Consider the following 22,451-nt stretch of genomic DNA (forward strand, 5'->3'; position numbering starts at 1 on the left):
AGTAGTAGTTAAATCCAGCCTGGATATGATCATTCCCCGGCAGGTAAGTGATTATAGAAGAATGTTACTATACTCTCTCCTTTGCTCTCACCTTTATGTATATATTTTTAATATATATTTTATATATACATAGGAGTTTGTGTCTGTGAAATTCTTTTGATTCTTCTCTTCATTCCATCACTGTTCTATTTCCCTCCTGCCGTTCTGTCTGACCTTTGCATCCTTCCTGGCACTTTTGAAGTAACGTTAATTCCTTCCCCTCTGCACAGCCTTCAGGGTGCCGCTCCCTGACCCTGCTCGGTTCCTCCACATCCTCGCATTAGCACAGCTTCTACAGGCAGTAGAACATGCGTAACAGATGAAAACTTTGCATTGTTTACCAGCAATAACTAAAATGCAGACAAAGAAGGGAAAAAATTATATTAGTACCTAACCAGGATCAGTGGGAGACTTCCGATCTGCTGACCTTTGCATTAGGTGTGTGGACATGGGACCTTTTATGCTTAAAGTTTAAGGGAGGGATTTTGTGTTTAAAAACAAAATAAATTTTTTAAAAAATCTGCCTTTCTTAAAAAGCTTCTTAAGCTGTGTGTGCTCTGTCTGCCAGAGAAGACTTCCTGTGTTCTCTAAAATTCAGGGCTGGGTTACACACTAACTATATTGCCTCTCCACAGGCTTCCCCAGCAGTGCTGAGTGGTATTTGAGCTTGGATGCAACGCAAAGTGCCCTTTGGAAATCAGTAGTGCATCCCTTCATTAATTTTTAACAGTCTGAGCTGAATAAATGTAAGAGGTAGTGGACTGTGGCCAAAACTATTTACAACGTAATGAAAGCTGCTATCTGGCAGAATTTAAAAATAAAGGATAGATGGCAAAAGTGATATCTCCTCTGTGCATGTTCCTGCTGAGTGTTCAGCTGCAATCCTGCTGCCTCTACAACGTCCTCATCTGCACTGGGAAGTATGGAGCCTGATTTGCCCATGTATATAAGAAGGGAACACCGGAAAGTGTGGCCTTGAGCTGGTTTTGCAGGATCCTTCCTTACAGCAAAACTTTCAGGCCATCAAAGAGGCAAGTTCTTGGTTTTTGACATTGTGTGAAGATCTACCAATAGACCCTCGGTCCATTGGGTCCTGCCCACGTGAAGGTGTGGGAGGACCATGCCTTTTTTGACAAGGCTGTTTGTGGACTGTTCAAGAGCAAAGCCCTGCTGGTCTCAGTTTTTTTTCTGGTGGGATGGGGTTGGCATGGGACAACAGTGGGTGGTTTGGCTGTGGGGTGTGTTGCTTTCCTCAGGAGGGGTGCAACCGTTTGGATGCAGCCTTGCAGAGACTTGAGCACCTACGCACAGGAGCATGCTGATGAGGTTATCTAGAAAAAGTGTTTTTTTTTCATGCATTTACTCTGGGGTCTCTGAATGACGTGAGCTGAGCAAGGGAAGCCAAGAAAACGAACGTAAGAAAACAGTAGGACTCTACCCTCCTTAAGCTTCTTTTTCCTCCTCTGAATAGAAATTACTGAAATACTGTGCTTGCCAAAGAATTAGTGCCAGAAAAGCTTGTTCTGACAGTAATGCTTCTGGCAACATCCAACTCACAGGAACAGTAGGAAGGAAAAAAAAAAACAACAAAACTCCAAATGTGGCATCTACCTGGCACCTGGGGGTGCTTCGTAGACAAGGGACCAATCCAGAGGCTTGGGTGAAATTTGGTTTCGCAAGACCTGTGGCGTTAGCACAGCAGTAACCACGGATAGCAGGTCACTCTTTGGGAGGTACGTTCGCCACAGGGAATGGATCTCCCTCCTGGCCACCAATGGTGGGGCAGGCTTGAAGGGGATGGGTTGTAACACAGCCCCTAACACACCTTCACCACAGGTAAAGCAAACTCTGTGTAAGCAGGAAAAACATTCTTTATCTTCAGGGGGACATGAGGATAGCAGCTACTTGGGCCAGTGATTTCCTGGGTTGCCAGATACTTCGCAAATCGGAGAAGAGGAGTGTGATTTTTGTAGCCAGATACATTCAAGGCAGACAGCACACACAGAAGCTTTTCCTAATAGTCGTAGGTCGTCTTTCCGAGGTGCGACTGAACGGTGAGTGACCCACAAGAGGAGTGACAAGACTGAGACAGTGAAGGACTCTGCAATCACCGAGCTCTGCAGATCACTGATGCTTTTTTTTTTCAATTGAAATATTTTCCCAAACAAAAATACACCTGACAAGCATTTAATTTGAATTTGAACAAAATTATTCCAAATAAGTGTTAAATATTTCAAGTTAAATGTTTCAAGTCCATGGCTCGATATTTTAGTGAATTTATCGTTTTTTGTTGTTTTTTTTTTTTAAGTGGAAATTGATTAAAAATACTTCCAAACAAAGAAAAACCCACAATTTTATTTAGACTTGCAAATTTTCTCTAGGCTTGTCAGCTGAGTCACTTCCCAATTCTTGATCTAAAATGACTTCTCTCCCCCCCCCCCAGCTCATTTGAATATACAGTCTTTTGGCACAAAGTATAAATAGACCATTTTTCTTTCCAAGTGTAAGGGCCCTGGCTGTTCCTGCCTCCCATCCTTCTGTCGACTGTTGGTGTTGGGAGCCCAGCCGCCTGCTCCTCGTGAAATAGAAAGCGTAGTTTGTAGTAATCTCTGCAATGGTAGCGACATTCTTGTCTATTATTAGCTCTTGGAGATGAGAAACGTGTAAACTGGCAGTTTCTTCTTGGTGAACCCTCCCACGTAGGCATTAAAAGATCTTTCACCTGGATCTTTAATGCACCCTCCTAACAAACTGGAGTCCAAGCACGCTTTTTAGAGGGAGTACATTAACCACAGGGTGGCATCCAACTGTACGGCGGGAGATGTGTTTACTCTGTGTGTGGGATGGTGGCAAGCCACCAGAGCAGCTGGTAGAAGGAGCCTTGTCTGAGAGATGGGGAAGAGGAGGAACAAAAAGATGGCTTGTTTGCCCTGAAACCTGCCAGTCTTTTTTTCTTTCCACCCTCCAATTGCATGAGTTGGTCAAATAAATCATAAGCTCCCCACAAACCCACTTCCATCCTAAACCCTCAAAGCTACAACATGGCTAGTAAGATCAGAACGTGTGTTGATGTTGGGCTGGTATGTGAGATCAGATAAGGAAGGAGAGAGAAAGCAGAAGGAAACGAGGCTTTTGCAAGCTGAGAGGAAGAGGAGGACGATGGCATTAATCAGTGCTGTAAGTGGTTAGAGAGCTGCCGAGGAGGAGGAGAAATACAATTCCATTTTCTGGAAACTGCTTTTCCTCCTGGTATAAGCCAGCTTCTCCCAGTCTGAAGTAAACTGGTGATGTTGGAGCAACTAATGATAAGTCTTGAACTTCATGCAAATGCACTGCTGCTTGTGTGGTACGATCCAGAACTCACTGAAGTCAGTGGGAGCTGTTGTGATTTACATCGGCACAGTCCGTGCTGGGATTTCGGTCCTGCACGTAAGCAGAGCCCGGCGGCTCGTTGCTAAGCTTGCTGACGTGTGCGGCATGCACGCTGACTTCAACTCATGAGGCACTTAGCTGAAATGTTTAGTTTGGTTGCTCAGCCTCTGAAGTGAGCAGAGGATCAGGGACGTTTCCTGGAGGCAATTTGGACCTTTAGCATGGTGGCTCGCTGAAGTTGCCTCTTTTTCCTGACTTCACATGAAGCCTCGGTCAAGCAGGACCCTGCCTTCCGCTTCCGGTAACCTGAGTCAAGGGATGTGGTAGCCTTTGCCTTGGTTTTAATAGAAATTTGTGATGTCCCCAGTGACAGGTGATTTGTGTGCAGCAGTAAATTCAGGAGAGAGCTGCCTGGTCCAGACCATCATCGTATCCACTCTACTATCTTCTTTTATCTCACTTTTGGCCTTCATTGAGTTACTGCTTGTGGTTTAGTCCTAGAGGGAGCAGACAATTCATGACACCTTGTTGTGGGTTAGGTTGAACCGCCCCCCCCCACACACAGCCGGTCACTCCCCCTCCCCCACCCCCAGGAATGAGGGAGAGAATTAAAGGATAAACGGGAAACACGTGGGGTTGAGATAAGAACCAATTTAATACAGATGATTTAATACAATGTAGGTGCTCACCACCCCTCGTATGCGAAGCCCGTCTCGTCCCGAAACGCAAATCCCGACGAACGCGAGGCCCCGAAATAGAGAGGGGCAGAGAGAGAGAGAGAGAGAGTACTCGAGAGTGGGAAGTACTGGGAGAGAGAGAGGAAAGAAAAAAAGAAAAGCAATAGAGCGCAAAACACAGCAAGAGCAAAAGCGGCAAAAGCCAAAGCGCAAAAGCCAAAGCGCAAAAGCCCTTCTTCCCGGCTGCCCACTCGCTTTTATACTGGGCATGACGCTGCACGATATGGATACTAATGGGCCAGTTTGGCCCTCAGTCTTAAGTTCCACATGAATCGCAAGGGGAATCGTGTCCCCCTTGTCCCATCTATGCTCCCCCCTTATCCCGCCGTGCTTCTGCACTCTGGCACACTGAAGAGTCCTTGGCAGCTTGTTATCAGCGTTCTTCTCAGAGTGAGCCTCTGAGTAAACCAAAACATGGAGCTTTTCTAGCTGTTAAAAAAACCTCTGTCCCAGCTAAAACTAGGACACACCTTCAGTTTCCCAGAGAAAGGCTTCTTTCTGCCGTACCTGACCTATCCTCTGGCTCTCATAGCTTTTCCATTTTCAGCAGCTTGCTATGGGGTATGATAAGGCCTCATGATCCTTGTTGGCTCTCAGTTGTCTGTCCCTCTGTTGTTTGCCCCCTACAGCAGCCTTCCTCAGTACTGAACTAGGGAACTGCATCCTTCGGTTCAATAGGATCAAGGGACTGCCCTGGAGAATAACGGCAGCATTACCATACTGCGTTGTATCAACAGAGGTGCAGCCTTTGGATTTCCATAGAAGACATCGTTCCTTAGAAGCTGCCTCAAACTCAACATTGCATGTAACCTTCTTCCCCAACAACATCACTGTAAATTCCTAATACCATTTGTCTAAGATGAAGCTATGTTATTTCAAAGGAGCTACTTTGCTCCCTCACGTTTGTCCAAGGATGACTGGGCAGGAGAGTCCTTGCAAGAGGAACTGGGTAGAGAAGTGGTTTGGAGGGTTTGTTCCTCAGCTTAAAATGAAGCTTCTGGTGGGTTAAGAACAAACGCAGTGAGAATACTGTCATGTCTGGGATGCAAACTGTACCGAAGCTGAGCAGTCCTTTCAAACAGTGTCTTCTAAAGCTGATCAGGCTCTGATCTTACACCACTGAAGGCAGTGGGAACTTAACCATTCAACAGAGTCTGAGCCAGGTCAACTACTGCAGAAAGTTATGCCAAACAGGTGGAGATCAGGACCTGGAGTCTAAGAACTGGGTAGTACAACTAGATGATAACTTGGGACTCTTAACTGTCAGTATGTGTTGTGAAGCTCAGTGTTTAAGAGGAAGTCATCTGCAGCAGGAGGAGGATAAAACCAGAACCACCCGAAACAAATCTGCTGACGAAAACGAGCATGTATGCTGCCTCTTGTAAGTAGAGTTGGGAGTAACGTCAGATTACAGTAGGACATCCACACAGGGAGGAGGTCTTCCAGGATGGTAAGTACGTGTGCCATCATCTTGAGAGTGCTGGGGATGGTCATGGAGAGATGAATGCACTTTGTTCATCTGAGGAATTTCAAACGGTTCCCAGGGAGGGTTTTGTATACTAAAAAGTCCCATTCTTGAGTTTGAAATCCAAAATCTGAAACAGTTTGATGCTGATGGAGAAAAGAAGTACCAAAAGTTACTTTGGGGGCAGGGAGAAAGCAGTCTAAACAACAGTCTCCCGTGTGTACTCAGCAGATTGTGGTATTAGCTTGTGTTCCAGTCTGTGAAGCAATGCTAAGTCGTGTCTGTATTTATTACTTCTAGATGAACTTTGGTCATTGAAATTGGCAGCTACAAAGCCCTGAAAGCTTAGAGGGAGCCATAGTTAATTACTGACTAGCTACAATATTATTCTTAGGAATTCTGGTTGCGTCTGTGATGTTTCTTTTCTTGAAAGTTAAACTGCATATTTTAGTGCACTTCTCATGACTTCTGTGTAGCAGCTGGGTACTTAACCCATCACCGGTCAAAGATATCAACAAGAACTTTGTTTGAGCCAAATGCTAGATGACTCTCTTATGGCACATATGAGATTGGTTCACTTTCATATTTTAAGAGAAATGCTGTGTTTTGAAGCCGTTTTGTAACTGTTGCTGAAAAAAGAGAACCGAAACAAGTTGTTTCTCACAAGCTCCCTCCTTCTGAAGCCATCACATGGCCGTAAGGGCACCTACAGCTGCAGTTCCTTACCAAGGCACTGCTTGGTTCGCCAAGTGTATCATGGGGAGCACTGTAGCTTTGGAGGCCAGGGGGACAAGATGACACCTCTCAGGCCCTGGTTCTGTGATGAGAACCACCCGCAGCAGCCAGGGGGGCTGTTTGTTACCGGGTAGCCCAGCTGATCGGGACAGTTGCTGCCGAAGCAGCGAGCTGCGGAGTGTGACCTGCAACCTCACTATGCTCTCCTGGCCTGGGCTGAAGGGCTGCTGCTGTGGGTTTTCAGTTGTCTTTCTCCTCCTCCTTTGAAAAACCCTTTGCCTCTGTTTCCTACCAAACTCCTTAGCATCTTCTCTCTTGCTTTCTCTTCCTTTTCTTCCCACTAAATTTTCTGGGTTGGCATTTCACCACTTTCTCTCAGGGTGGAGGAACGGTGTGTGTTGTGGTCCACGGCTTTCTCTGCGTACTGTGTTACATCTCCCCTCTCTGCTGGGCTGTAACCTTTTTGGGGCAAGACATTGTGTCTTTTTACTGTGTTTAAAACACGAACTGGGACTTCAGGGACCTGGGGACCTGACATTCACCAAGGAACGGCCAGCTGTCTTTCCCTGCTGGCAGCAGCTCAGTTTCTCCAGGGCTGGGAGGATGTGTGTTCACCTGCCAGTATTTATAACTATTTCTCATGTAAAAGCTTGCAGCTGGATCTGAGGGCAGCAAAGCAAAGTGCCAGTGAAAAGTGTGAGTAAAACTGCCTCGGAAAGTAGGCACTGCTGTACTGGGTACAGCTGGTAATAACGACAAGCAGACCCTGAAACGGAAACTTAGTTTTCATCCCTGCAGCTCTAGCATGTTTTTAAGCATGACTGTTCATACCTTTTTTTTCCCTCTGCCCTTTCTCATTCTCCTTGTCTGCTCTTTCACCTTGGATCCTCTTTCACATCCCTTTCCGCATTCCCCAAGTCACTGTTTCAGACCCACCTCCCTTGTCTCCCAAGTCATCCTCCACCTCTTTGGTTCAGCCCCACTAATTCTTGTGAGCTGGGTCTCACAAGAAGCCTTTGGGGCTATGTCCATGCTGTGTCCAGCTCCTGCCTGTTCCGTGCAGTCACAGCATCTAAACAGAAAGGTGGAGTGGGCAGGAGTTGGATGCAGCATGGACATGTGTGGCCATGCCATCTTACTGGTGTGGGAGGGCAGATACCATGAGCGCATCCAGTTCAGGTGGCAATAGCTGTGAATATATGGCAAGATGGATGGGACAAGCCTGGCGAGATCTTTCCTACCTAAACCTTGTTCGAGAGTGGCCACCCATGGAGCAACTGCATATCTGATACTATTACAGCGTGTTCATCCTCCGGGCTAAAAATGCCCAGTGGCTCAGGGATAGGAAGTGATAGTCTGGGGACTGGACAGGTGGTGAGATCATCTGGTAGCACATTCTGAAATCTACCATACCCCAGGATGTGCTTCTTGCTTCCGAGCATGAAAAACAGCAGCTGACTCCTATGGGACAAATTCACCTCTGCTGGTGCAGGTATGATTCATGACCCATGTGTGGGTTTGACCTTTTGAGGCGGCAAAATAGGCAAGTGACCAACTACCTCTGCCCTACCATCTGCCATGAGTTTGGGTATTTTGGTATTTGCTTTCGTGGTTCCCTCTGCTGTTGATAACACAAATTTGGAGCAGTACTATCTGAGGAGGAAAAGAAGTTAACTTAATTCCCAGGGTCATGGTTGCAACAGGGGAGAAAAGGAGTTTAGATTTCAGCTTGGTTCCTGTCCGCTTAACCGAATCCCTTCTGATAGAGACGCCAGTGTCGAAGACAACTGACACACAGAGGAGGAGAGCAGAAGCCTAACAGTGTCACACAGGGGACGACACTGGTGCTGTACACTGTCACCCACAGCTTAATTATTGCTTGTTGGCAAACATGTTAGCTTGCAACAGGACAAACGTGGGCGTTGGAGGATAACTCGAAGAGGCAGCAATCCAGTTGTTCACACATTAATTACTGCAGTGATATTTGTGTGTAGACAGCACCAGGGAAAAACCGCAGGGACCTGTCTCTCCCTCTCGCTTTGGAGTCTGTTAACATCACTCAAGACCTGTTAATACTGCGAGAGAGTTGCACGGATGCCTACTTAAATCCCAGAGCACTATATAAAACAATGGCAGTAACCTGCATCTTTAGTCTGTAACTGGCTTTATGCAAATGTTGCCATAAAGCTTTATTTTTCCCCTTGCATGCATTTCTGTTTTTCAGATTGCAAAAGAAGCATTAAAAACATCCCTGATGTTTAATGAGTCCTCCAACATGAAATTAGGCGTGAACAATCAAAAAGACGTCAAAATGGTAATTATTGGGATATGCTACATTTGCTTACAAGAGCTGAGATTACACTGACATTTCTGAAAAGAAATAACAGATTAAGAAGAATGATTTTATTGCCCGTTTTAGAAATCCATGTAGGTTTCGATCCTATTTGTAAACAAGTGAGTGACAAAACCCTCATTGATTTATCCGGTAGACTGATCAAACCTTGCCGAGAGGGAGTGATGTGGAGCCTAATCCTGCAGCCCTGGCTCAGGACAGTAATCCTTGCTTATACAAACAGCCTCACTTCCACCATGAGCACAGCATCAATTTATTTATTCAGTATGTCTGGAGCACCTGGGCAACACAGGGTACAGCATGGTGACCGCCAAGATGTGACTTCAAAATAGATCTCTTACCTTAGAAATGTCTTCTAAAACCTATGCAATGTTTAAGTCTTGCCAATGTGTTCACAGGATGAAATTCAGAACTGTTAAAAATTGATGTGATTTTCTTGCCATGAATGAGAGCAAGAACAAACCAGGGGGCAAAAATTGAAGTAGGTAGTCAGTTTAAAAACATTTTTTCCCATTCAAACCACTGTAGATCTTGAGAAAAGCAGAGAAAATGGACAATAAGCAACTTTATCCACATAGAAACTGAAATAGATACTTTCGGAGACAACTGGTTTCGGTGTGATTTTTTTTGTGTACCCTTTTGGGAGCTCACATTTATAGCTACAGCTTCATGACCACTCCCAGACTTGGTTCTCCTGCCTGGAGGTTTAAAAGCGCAACTCTGAAGCACACGTTAACTACCATGGGATGGTGGATGATCCCAGCTCCCAAGAATTGCCAGCAGGAGCCAGACATGATAATTATTGGAGGGAAATGGATCTGCACTACTGGCTGTCTTTTCCTTCTCAATATAGGGCAACATATAGAGCCCGGCGCTGTAGTTACAGCAAGTGAGCGGCTGGGCTCCAGATCTGGATATACCAGGTGGCCAGGCTATTTTTTTTTTTTTTTTTAATCTATGTTCAGGAAAAAAAAGAAAAGAAGTACAGAAAAAGGGAAATAAAGCTAACTCACCACAGTAGAACGACAAGGAAATACTATTCACTTGTCACATGGATAAATGAGATTTGTGTAGTTTCACTTAAGTGAGTTTTAAGTTAGAAGGCGAAACTAGAACATGTTTAGAAACTACAAAATGTCTTTCTGCTTCTGACATTTCCAGATCTGTTTTTCTTTCCCTGACTTCATGAACATCCTCTTTATAGTAGTGCTGGGCTTGATCCCACAGCTAATCTTGCATTATGGATTTCCTTGTTTCGATTTTGGTAGAAATTTTGTTAAACATCCATTTGTCTTGTGTTAAAATAAAGAAAATCAATGTCTAATTGATTATTAGTTATTATATTATTATTAGTTATGAAACTAATCATAAGGTTTGAGAAATCAGGTTTTTGATATATTGGAAAAAATTAAACTAAAATCATGGTCCTCATAGAAACCAACCCCTGTATAGCTCGTGGCCCTCACTTTCAGTGACGTATCTAAGAATACTGTCTGCAGTAGCTGAAAGCAGAACTACTATTCAACGTTTGTGATTTACTCACCTGCAACAGGTAGTCATCTATTAGCTGGTGTACCAGTGACTTGCTGGTTGCTTAAACCTTCTGTTTGGATTCTGTTGTAGTTTCAAATCTTAGGGGCAATTTTGACACTTGGTCTTGTCCTGATGGCTGTTTACATGAGCGTGAACATCATAGTTGATCCTAAGGGAGAAGAAGCAGTTGTCAACATTTATGAAGCGGTGGAGGAGGAAGGAGGACTCTATGGAGGTCTCCCAGGAACCACAGTAATTGAGGAGGACACCAATAGGTCCAATAATTCCTGCAGGTAAGCACACGGAAAAGTAATCATCAAGTGGAGAAATAGTTACAATGCTGACAATATCAACCTGGCTTTTGTTCTCTTCCCATTGTATAATAAGTGATAAAGTATCACTAATTCTGGAAAAGTGAGGGTATTGTTTAGGCATTGGATCATTAGCAGTTGCCCATTATGAGCGGTGGTAGGCACAGAATCACAGCTCCACTGCTGGTCCTGTGCTTGTGTGTTTGGCACAGCTCTGTAGCTGCCCCACCACCTCCAGCCGTCCTCCCTTTGTGGCAGTGGTGGAAGGCAGCAGGGCAAGCAGCAGGCAGCCTCTGCCTGCAGAACCTTTGCCAGCAGCCTCTACTGAGCTTACCTTCTTTCAGAGCCTGGAGGAGGCAGTGGGTGTTTGTCCTGGCAGAGGGTGGAGGAGAAACCAAAGCAACACCCAGCCCCAGAAGGTTACTTTTCTCCTAGTAATATAGTCTTTAGAATGGTAAAATTCAAAGCTCAGAAAGGCTACTGAGAAGCCATTCTGCTGGATTTGGGAGGACAGTGTATATATATATTTGGCTATAAAAACTGGGGATAGAGAGTGTTCCCAGGTTGTTTTTCCAACTCAACCTGTTTGCATTTGAGACTGGTGTTCAAAATGGCCAACTGTACAGCATGACAGGTGCTTGGCTTCCTACTTAGAATCATAGAATCATAGAATGGTTAGGGCTGGAAGGGACCTTCAAAGGTCATCTAGTCCAACCCCCCTGCAAGGAACAGGGATATCTCCAACTAGATCAGGTTGCTCAGGGCCTTGTCCAACCTGGCCTTGAACGTCTCCAGGGATGGAGCATCCACCACCTCTCTGGGCAACCTGTTCCAGTGTTCTACAACTCTCATGGTAAAAAATTTTTTCCTAATATCCAATCTGAATCTACATCCCTCTATTGGGTCACAGTCGCTTGCTTCATGATACACAATTGTCATTGCAGCTTTGAACTTGTGGAAAGTGTTCCTTATGACTTAGCTTTTGAGATAAACAGCACTGCAGCCAAACCCTTGTACAAAGCCTGGATGAGACTCCTTGATATAGCCCAGGAAAATATTCATGTGGCTTCTTACTATTGGTCTCTTACTGGGAAGGATATCAACGTCAATGATTCATCTTCCAAGCAGGTAGGAGAAAATCAATGACAAGAGTTATCTGTGGTTGTATGTCTCATGAACACGTAGCAGATGGCAGATTGACTGTGTGGTCAGTGTGTCTCCTGGAGACATTACTTCCTGCAAACCCAGAAGGGTTTTCTGTGCTGGTCTGAAGCAGCACATCAACTTAACTCCTCCAGTAAAGTTAGACTCTATCTGGGCTCTATCCATGTCTCCAAATATTTCTATGTTGTGTTTTAAGAGCATCCCAGAGGTCAGTAGCAAAACCACACTCACTTACTGCATATGGACAGCCTGTAGTAGAGGCAGTCAGTGGCGTGGCTGAAGGGCCTACAGGATCCCATGTACACAAGTGAACATGCCAGTTCCCGCTGATTAGCTGGAAGAGTCAGGAAGCAAAGTTTGCTGGACTTTTGGCTGCTTCAGAGGCTGCTTCTCCCCATTCGCCCATTTTGCAGGTGTCCCTGAACCATGACTTCAGACAGCAGCTTAGGACATTTGCTCTCCTTTGCAGGGCTGTCCTCCTGGGCACCCTGTGCAGCCAGGCTTCCTGTGGGGCCTCTCTGGCTCCACCACCAACAGTAAATGACAGAGGCCATGACACAGGTTTACCTTGTGACCGTCCATCATGTTAAATTGCCCCATGGTGCTCCCTTGGCCTGTGGCAGCTACCAAAATCCTAGTCAATCCTGATCAGAGTCTGGGGGACAGTATGGGCTGAGGACTATTATGAAAAGCAGAAGGGATAAGGCCACCCTATTCCGGGCAGGTGCAGAGTTTAGTCATGTGTCAGGAACCATGTTGTTTGCTGATAGACCAGATGCTGGCCTGTTCATTACGGTGGGCAGAGCCTCTGCCTCCCTCCTGGCACACCTTCCTCGATGTCCTCACACGGGCTCTCTGGGACTGTCCTCCCTGTCTTCCTCACCAGGTGGGTCTGGTGCTGTAAGATGACTCATTTCCTCCACGGGAGGAGAAGTAAGAGTGTGTGCTGGGTTATGTGGTGGGGTTTTGGTAGCAGGGGAGGGACTGCAGAGATGGCCCCTGTAAGGAGCTGAGAGAAGCTTCCCATGTTCCAAAACTGGTCGGACCGATCTCTGGCCAGGTCAGACCCACCTAAGGCCAGGGCTGAGCCAGTCAGCTCCTCTGCGAATGCCCTAAAAACAGGGACAAAGGAGCCCAAGACAGGCGGGACCTGCAGTGAAGAGAGGGAGGAGGAGGGGGGCTGGCCTCCCCTGCCCCTCCTGGCCTCCCATGCGGGCAGCTGTCTGTGCTGGGCCACCGCCACTCGACTGGAGATGACCACAATGGTACTGGGAGAGCTCGGAAGCGCCCCGCTCCTGGGGCACCCGCTGGGCAGAGTTCATCCTGCTGGGACTGCCCAGGTTTGTCGAGCAGGTTGGGCTCAGTGCAGCTGCAGCAGAGAGAGGACTCAGATCTGAAAGAAACGGCCACACGGGCACCAGGTCAGTGAAGACAGAGTGGGAGGAGCTGTGCCAGAGCTGGGATTCCCCTGCAGCCCGTGGTGAGACGGCAGCAGCCCCCCTGCCGCCTGTGGAGATTAACAGTGGAGCAGAGATCCACCCACAACTTGTGGAGAAGCCCACGCTGGAGCAGAGATGCCTGTGCCTGAAGGAGTTTGCAGAGGATTGTCTTCCTGGGAAAGACCTCACATACTGCTGGAGACTGACAGTGGAGCAGAGATGCAGCTGCAGTTGGTGGGAAGGGACTCCATGCCAGAGTGGGTGGCTGTGCCCTAAGATGCCGTGAATCCATAGGAAAAGTCCACGCTGGAGCAATCTGATGGGTAAGGATTGCACCCTGCGGGAAGGACTCACATTGGAGAAGTTCATGGAGGACTGCCCCATGTTGGAGTAGAGGAAGAGTGTGAGGAGTCCTCTCCCTTAACGAAGAAGCAGCAGAAACAGCGTGTTGAGAACTGACCTACAAGCCCCATGCCCTGTCCCCCTGTGCTGCTGAGGGAGGAGGTAGAGCCGGGAAGAAGGGAGAGGTGGGAGGAAGGTCTTTTTAAGATCTAGTTTTGGTTCTCATTATCCTCTCTGAAGTGACTGATAAGAAATTAAATTGATTTCTCCCCAAGCCGTGTCTGTTCTGCCAGCGGCCATTGTCGATGGATGATCCCTGTTCTTATGTAGACTCTCAAGCCTTTTTCTCCTCTCCACCCCACCGTGAGGGTGAGGGGTGGAGTGAGGAGTGAGTGAGCGGCAGCTTAGCTGTCAGCTGGGCTAAGCCACGACAAAGTGACAGATGTGAGGCTGAGCCCTGTCTCTGCTAAAGGCACAGCTCAGTTTAGGACAGTCTCTGTTACTTTTATCCTCAGGCAGAAATGACGCAGCATATCTATTGATCATCAGCATCCATCAGTTGCTCTTCATTGAGGCGTTCATCTTTGAAGTCTGCGATGTTCGTGGTCATACTTTTAAACCTTTTAACTAATTGCATTAAATGATAGAAAAAAAACTTTGATTCATACATTGGATCAGAGTATTTTTTCCCTTTTTTCTCTGGTTGTTACACTCCTGAAATAGGTGAAATTTCTGACCTTCCTTGTATTGGGGTTCTTCAAAGGAAGCATCCATTAGTGACACTCTACTTGCATATATTTTACTGAATGTTCTATAACAAAACATAAAAATTAACAAACAGTGTACCATGCAGGGTGAAGATATTCTGAAGAGGTTCGAGAGATTACTCGCAGAGAATGTCTCTGTGTATGTTGCAGCAAGTATGCCAACTTTGGCTACAAATTCAACTGACCTCGAGCTTTTAGAGGGAAAAGGTAATTATCTCATTTCAGTGACGTCCTCAGAACTTCAGTAATGCAAAAAGGCACCTGAGAGAAACTGGTCTCCAAGGCCTATTCTGGCACAGTGCTTACATGGGTTCACAGGACAAGCACTACGTATTCCCTAGTTCATGATTTCTGTATATGTTGTCATGGTCTTAAGCATTTTTCTGAAAGTTCACATTTTGTTTGTTTTTGCAAGTTATTGTATTCCCAGGAATGAATGTTTGTGAATTTTGGTAGCTATTACCAGTTGCACACATGAGACATCCAGACACGTTCTAGCTGTCAAAGAAGCAGTACAGATTACCATCTCTATGCTGTATCTAAACCCTTTTTCCCCACCCCATCTTTCTTCAGGGGCTCACGTAAAAAAGATAGATTTTGGACATTTGGCAGGAGGAGTGTTGCATAGCAAATTCTGGATTGTAGATATGAAACACATCTATATTGGTAGTGCAAATATGGACTGGAGATCTTTATCTCAGGTAAGCTCTGCTGCTGCATATTCAAAAATCGGGGCACAGATTCATGCCCTAGCACATAAGAGAGAAAATTAATAATGATGTAAAATATTGACTGAGTGGGAGAAACAGCACAGAAACCCCTGGAGGTGGGTTTTTCTGGGGCTGTGACATAGCTTGCTCTCTCTGCAGGTGAAAGAGTTTGGCGCTGTGATATACAACTGCAGCTGCTTGGCCAAAGACCTCTGGAAAACATTTAGTACTTACTGGGATGTTGGACATGCTAATGCTACCATCCCATTCCCTTGGCCCCTTAATTATTCTACCCATATTAACAAGCATCGGCCTCTGGAAGTAGAATTTAATGGAATCTCGACAAAAGCCTATTTTTCTGTAAGTATGTTTTAAAATAGCAAGATAGACTGTAAGCTGCGTTTAAGCATTGGCTGGAAAAGTTTCTTCAGCAGTCCTCAGTTACTTGTGCTCCAATTGGATAATAATTCATTCAACAAGTTTCTCTGGAACTACTCAAGAAATAAGGGTAGACCCAGCTTTGGCTATCAGGTAGTATGGCAAGGATGGAGTACAGGTCTCTACCTGTAATCACTTGTAGGCTCAATGTATCAGTAAGTATCTAACCTATCAGAACATGGAAGGCATGAGGAACGAAAGAGGTCCACCTCAAATGCTTTGTGCTATTGCAGTGAAAACTGAACAGATCTTGAATTTAAATGAATCACAGTCTGACAGAAAAAGAATGAAATCGCTGACCTGTGTGTTTTCTTCTTCACAGGCTTCTCCTCCAGCATTTTGTCCAGAAGGTCGCACCTACGACCTCTTCGCTATAATCAGTATTATCAGTGAGGCACAGAAATTTGTCTATGTTTCTGTTATGGAATATTTCCCTACCAGCCGTTTTGCTCATCCAGAGAGGTACAATTTTAATCCTGAGAAAATCAGTTGATTGCACTATTTAAAGGAAAAATGTACTCTTCCCCATCTTCTGCAATGAAAATACTCAGACTGGAGAGAACTGAGGCTTTGCTCTGCATTCATGACTGCCTTGTGGGCTGTGCAAATACTGATGCTACAGCAAGGATGGCATCCAGTACCACCCATGTGCTTCACTAGCATTTTGGAGCAGCTTCCTGTGCCCTTCATACAGCAAGAAAACTGTGAAGTGCCAGACTAGGGACCTCAGTACAGCTCCACTCAAAACACAACGCACTAGCTTTATGAATAGAGAGAGGAATGCGAACAGCAGAAATATATCTGACACCTGACTTTTCACAGAAAATATTGCTTTGCTCCCCTCTTCTGCTCCTGTTTCTTTCTGTTCTTTACTTCAGAAGACTCTTGACTTCTGGCTCTGCTGCCTGTTTGATGTACTTGACCCATAGTTTAGAGGCTGATTCTTAACCGTCTTTGCCGACCTCTGCAATGGTCACTGCAACAGTTTCTGAAAGAAACTTCTGGGCTTCTATTTTCCTTTTTTTAAATAATTCCTTCTAAGGACATCCAAGTTCCTGAAGCATGCTAGGTGCATGCAGCAGCATATCTCAAAGAGAAGATGGTAGTGGTGACCTGCAGTGGTCAAATTGTTTGTGGTGGACCACTGCCATGGTCCCAGTGGGCTGCCCAAGGTCACAGCAGAATTACGGAGACTCTGCACATCAGCTCAGATTTGAGTAACACAAAAAGTTAGTCAGTCATGGGGCAACCACTAAGACTCCAAATCCTCTTCGATATGCTTCAATTAGGATGTTTACATGCAACCAAGTGCCCTGAGTATTATCTGCTTATAGCATTTCTGAGTTTTCCAATCATCTAAATAATCTGACTGAGAAAGAAGTTAAAGAAAAATAATTATGCAGCTCTAGGTTGCCTTTTAGCCAGAATTATACCATGTGTCATGTCCTCTGGCATGACCGTGCAAAGCCTCTGTTGTTCAGCTGGGCATGTGTGTGTTAGCAGGAAGGGTGTAGGATAATAGACAGAGAGAGAGAATTCCACTGTCCTTGAAACAAAATCTCCAAGACTAGCTGCCGCTTGGAGGATACTTTTTGTAAATAAAACAGCTCAGAGGATTTTTGGTTTCTATGTTGTACGATTGAAACTCTGGGTTTCTCATCTCCTGCTTTTAGCTAAGAATAGTTTCGCAGAAAGTCTCTTCCCCCCTTAGAAATGAGTGTGTTAATACTCCTCATTCTTCATCTGAAGCCTTAATCCACATTTGTGACATCTAGGGCTTGATCTCATGCAAAAAAGAGTTTGAAAGGCCTAGGGATGGCGGCGTGGGACCTCAGGCTATCTCCACAGCAACCAGCTGTAGTATAATGAATGGAGGCTGATTAGTTCAGGTTAGGTTCCTCCAGCAGCTGAGGCAAAGGGAACAAAGCTTCTGTCTTAATGCCTGAGTGTTAATCAACTAGAAACTGATATACTTGAGAAGTGAAAACTGTTCAAAAATAACATTTCTAAATACCACGATTTTCCGAGTTTTTCAGGATCTGTGAGTCAGCCGGAGCCTGAAAGCACATGGTCGATCTGTTGATCACGATAGGACAATGTGCAAAGGAGGATTTGAGAAGCCAGACCTTTGTACATAAGACCAAAAGAAAGAAGTTAGGCAAATTAACTGATCATTGCTCATGGGCCTGTGAGCGAGTGCCGGACCTCTCCTGTATCAGTCCTCCAGTCTGTACTAAAGACACTAGAAACAGTCTCCAGGATCTTGAAATGACCATATTCTGTAAAATGACTCCCTAGGCTTTCCTCTGGGCTCTGCACTGTCCTTTCTACTTCCTGCTGTATGATCTGGCTTTACATTGGAGTTGCTATTGTTATTTTTAAGTTTCCTAAGGAAATGAGCATGATGGACCATGTTGTGTGTGTACCTGTGTACATGCACTTTCCTAAGTTTTAAAATTTTTGATCAATTTCAACACAGCTTGGCAGAGATGGGAGATCTCAAAACACACTGGGAAAAGAACTGGCTGAGTAGAAGGCAGAAATCTTATTTATATCTCCAGTGGAGGCATTCCTCTTACAAGACCTCAGTGATCCCATCTGCGCATGGCATCACTTGTATTCTCGCTTGATTGTCACAGCTTTCTACTGAACTGTTTCAAAAATACTCCTCTTTCCATCTATCTACTTTTCTCTAGGTACTGGCCAGCCATTGACAATGCTCTGAGACGTGCAGCTTTCAACTACAGAGTACAAATCCGGCTTCTGGTCAGCTGCTGGACCCACTCCGACCCAGCCATGCTCTACTATCTGAGATCCCTGCGTGCTCTCAACAACCCCCAAGCCCACATCAGTGTCGACGTGGTACGATAAGAAACCTGATTTTGGAAAGACAGCTTGAGAATATGGGCCTCACACTGATTTTTGGGTCCGAGCTGCCAGTTACGTGTGCAACTATCAGGTTTAGGAGAAGCAGAACGTCCATTGTTGCAGTGACAGTTTCGGGTCCTTGAGAAAATAAAACCCAAGAGATAATCTTTGAGGAAGCAGCTCTTGCAAGCTACTAGTGATACCAAGGGATGTGCATAGCTGCAGCACTTGTGACATTATCCAGGCAGTCACTTTTGCTGAGCACCACAACAGTAACTGTTTATATGACAACTTAGTGCTCTTCTTATAGATCTTTTCCTGTGTGGAGTATCTTAAATAGGTCTAATTACTGTCATTTTTTTACAGTTGGGAGCTCTGCTGACTGCCTATACAAATGAATCTGTATTTGAACATGAAATATTACACACAGGCCATGGGCACAAGGCTGGAATTCATTGAGTAGGGATGATGTGGAAGCTCCCAACATGATGCAGTTACCGTGACTGAGAAAAGTCACAAAAGTAAGGAGGAATGGTTTTTACAAAAAAATAATAATAAACCCAAACTAAAAAACCCAACCAAAACCACCCACCATAGAACTAAAATGTAGATTTTAGTAAGAGTTAACACAGAAAGTTAGGCTTTATTGCTGTCTGCAGTACCCCTTGTGTCTGTGATCAGCCCATTCTAGCACAAAATAAGAGCAGCAATCAGTGGTAAATGCAGATCTATTAAACAGCTGCCTAAAACTGCATTTAATTGTCTGCCCTGTAATGATAATAGCTGTGCCACTAATGGAACATTGTGAAGCGAACATTATCCTTATCTGATCTCAATTGCTTATCCAATTTTATGTATACTGGAAGTACTATTTGTTAGTTTTCTTGGATAGGAGTAAAATCTCTTTTATGGTACATTTAATAACAGTGTGTGGAATATTCTCTTCTGTTCTTTCTGTACTATTCTATTCTTTGAAAATATAGAAAATCTGCATTGTCCAATTATCCAGTCTGTTCTTCACTCTGGTATTTCCATTTACGTTTTTTGTTGTTGATTTTTTTTTTTTCTCTATCCAGAAACTCTTCATTGTTCCGGTTCTGAATCACACAAATATTCCTCATGGGAGAGTGAATCACAACAAATATATGGTCACTGATAAAGTGGCCTATATTGGTATGTATTCCATTATTCCAAACACTTACAGTACCGACAGATCTATAGGGCTGAGATTGAGATAGGATGGGCTGTAATTTCAAAAAAGACTTCATTTTGCCATGTAAAGCAGATAAACATATCAAAGTCTATGGGTTTATCAGAATGTCTGCCCTGGTTAAAGAAGTGTAGAGATGTGAAGGGGAGAAAATAGTGTAGGCTGAGTTCAGTAAGAGATTATTTCACATGATTGTGAACCATTAAGAACGGAGCATGACAAGTCTGAGCGCACAGCCTGTGACAAGCACAGTAGGAATTTCACAGACTGTGTGCTCAGAATGATGCAGTGAGAGCTGATGCTCTAGTATAAAACATTATCGTGCTTTAATAAAAAGAAATTGCTGGGAGGAATTAATTCCATGCACTGTTTGTTGAACAGAACTCTAAGAATGGAAATGAGAAGACAGTAATAATGTCAATTGCTGCTCAATTCCTGAAAGTCAGGATGGTGTTTATTTTTCACTCTTTTATTAGGATCCCTCAAAAAAGGGAATGTGAAAGGGCTCTGTTATTTCAGTTAGCTCATCCTCCAAGCAATGCAAACCAGCAAACAGCCGGATCTTCCAACAGGCTGAGGACTTGCAGCTCCAATTGCCTTTAACAGAACCCGTTTCTCACTGAGGTGTCTTTTGAAGACAGATATGCAGATAGTTTGTTTTCATGCCTAAACACCTTCTGAAATTGACAGTAGATTTTCTGGCTAAGGTGAACACCAGAAGCGCTAAGTGATAAAACGTGTATTTTTTCACAGTGTTTGATTTTCTGAATGGTTGTGGCTTTGCAGAGAGCCCTAGACTATGCCTACAGCTGGATTCCCAGCTCTGCCTGGTTTAAAAGCGAGCAGAACTGCTCCTAAGGGTCGATCAAGGGTTGACTGAGGATCCAGTTTCTCCCCTTGTTTTCCTTTAACAAGTAAAGAGAATTAAGTCAATTAATGATTTTTTTCTTTAAGCCTAGAAATCCATATAAAAGGCTGGCTTTTACCTCTCTTAATACCAAAATGTTGCACTCTATTCCCATATTTGTAGTGAGTAGATTCATGCATCTGCTGCAGGCTATAAGGAATCAAACTGTTATGAAGCTTCAGGGTTGCTGTTAATACCGACTTTCCGAAACCTGAGGTCTGGAATAAGAAGGAGGTGACCTGATTCTTGCTGCTCCGCTGGTCCTAATGAGATTTGCAGTTGTACAGCAAATCAGCAAAGCCAGGCAATGTGGACTTAACAAGTATGGGGATCGAACAGAACACTGGGAAACGAATGTTTTCTAATTAGCTACTTTTCCATTGCATAGGGACTTCCAATTGGTCAGAAGATTACTTCATAAATACAGCTGGTGTGGGACTAATTATCAAACAGAATTCGACCAACCCGCAAAGAACACAACTGCCCATCCAGGAACAATTAAAAAACCTTTTTGAACGAGACTGGAATTCCAAATACGCAGTGAATCTGGAAGATGTGGAGGGACAGAAAGACTGTAACTGGAGGGGCAGACTCTGAAGTGAATTGAAATATACATTTTAAATAGAACCAAAAATATATTTGAATCTTGTTTCCTGTGCAAAACAAGGAGCTTTCTTCTTTATGTCTTGGTCAGAGAAATCACTTCCTCGAGGTGTCCACACTGATGATGTGAGAACTTCGCATAGCCGAGTCTACCTGCAAAACCATTAGTCAGCGTGTGACATTTCCTTTTTTGTGTGATTACCTCATCCCAGAGTTAATGAAATGCGTACAGTGTTATATGACAAGCTGTCTGATATTAAAGCAAACATGGAAGATAAACGAGATCTTAATACATTAGAGATGCAGAACATTGCTGCTGTGCTATTTTATCTTAGGAAGCTATATGTTTCATCCTTAATGTTCCATTAACAGTGTTTGCTTACATGTGTTCAAGCATTTTTTAATAAACTCTTGGCCATTTTGAGATTTGAGCCATGTAAATAATCACCTACAGCAGTGAGGGCAGATTTTTAAAATCATTTAGTAATTAGAGGTTCAGGGAAATACCTGTATTTAAGTGTTGAGGCTAGTTGCCACAGTTAAATGCCTGGGATTTAAATCCTGGGGCCAGCTTCCAGCTCAGCTGAGTGTCTGGGAGTATTTGAATGTCTGTGTGTTGTCCTAATGGAGCAAATAGGGCAAGGGGAATGGGGAATGGAGCGAAGCCGCTGCGCGAGTGCTGGTGTGCCAAAGGCATCCCACCTGCGCTGTGGGCAGTTCTGGAGTCTCCTTACTCCCTTAGGGCTGTCCTGGTGCTAGCCAGGATTGTTTTTAAGGCAGATTTTTAATGCATGTAGTTACATTTACAGATAACACAGAAATTTTGTGAGTACTCACATACGTGCAAACATATTAAGGAAGATGCAGGTGGCTTTGGTGCTCTCCTATTTCCTTTCTAGAGGCTCCTTAATATTTTGAGATTTCCATTCACTAATTAATATTTCTGGCAAAATAGAACCTCCCCAGCTGGTTTTCACTCGCTCCATTTCACAGGTTTATTATCCTGTACCAACAAATACATCTGACCATGCGCTGTATTAATACTTGCATGCAAGAATGACATTGGACAGATTTTTCCCAGTGCAATGAGCACCTGTGAATGGTGGATCAGTATGAAAATCTTTTTGAGAAGTTACATCTTTAACCAACAAAACTATTTTCTGCAGAGGAGTGCTCTCCTCTAGATGGCACTCAAAGCTATGTTTTTATTGTTTTTTGGGGATAGCCGTTGCAGGAATAAGAAAACTTTCTCTTCTACTTGAGAGCTCAAATTTGACAGTGCTGGATAAGTTGTTCAGCGGGACAGAGTTTCTGTGCAAGTTGGGAGACTTGTCTTCTGGTAATGTAAGATTCGTGTAGGGTAAGGTTCAGCTTACGAAGGAAAAATTGATGCTTGTGAGAGTGCTCTTTTACTTTCTTTACTGGCATCACCTGTGTTGGTTTTATAAACATATGAAT

General features: G+C 44.4%; 1 protein-coding gene across 1 annotated transcript; it reads left to right on the forward strand.

The window, feature by feature from the left end:
- The first annotated feature begins 8,584 nt into the window (after positions 1 to 8,584).
- Positions 8,585 to 21,027, forward strand: PLD4 (phospholipase D family member 4). The gene is made up of 10 exons (XM_009988385.2): positions 8,585 to 8,662; positions 10,325 to 10,527; positions 11,490 to 11,673; positions 14,344 to 14,464; positions 14,831 to 14,958; positions 15,127 to 15,327; positions 15,728 to 15,867; positions 18,102 to 18,267; positions 19,350 to 19,446; positions 20,779 to 21,027. The coding sequence occupies exons 1-10, from the start codon at positions 8,603 to 8,605 to the stop codon at positions 20,985 to 20,987; spliced, it is 1,509 nt and encodes a 502-aa protein (XP_009986687.2). The 5' UTR covers positions 8,585 to 8,602; the 3' UTR covers positions 20,988 to 21,027.
- The last annotated feature ends 1,424 nt before the right edge of the window (positions 21,028 to 22,451 follow it).

The sequence above is a fragment of the Tauraco erythrolophus genome, chromosome 6, assembly GCF_009769465.1.
Source record: "Tauraco erythrolophus isolate bTauEry1 chromosome 6, bTauEry1.pri, whole genome shotgun sequence".
In the NCBI taxonomy this organism is placed as follows: Eukaryota; Metazoa; Chordata; class Aves; order Musophagiformes; family Musophagidae; genus Tauraco; species Tauraco erythrolophus.

Coding starts and splice junctions, on each gene's coding strand:
- PLD4 (XM_009988385.2), top strand. CDS start 8,603: ATGTTTAATGAGTCCTCCAACATGAAATTAGGCGTGAACAATCAAAAA. Junction 8,663..10,324: donor ATCAAAAAGACGTCAAAATG/GTAATTATTGGG, acceptor ATTCTGTTGTAG/TTTCAAATCTTAGGGGCAAT. Junction 15,328..15,727: donor CGACAAAAGCCTATTTTTCT/GTAAGTATGTTT, acceptor TCTTCTTCACAG/GCTTCTCCTCCAGCATTTTG.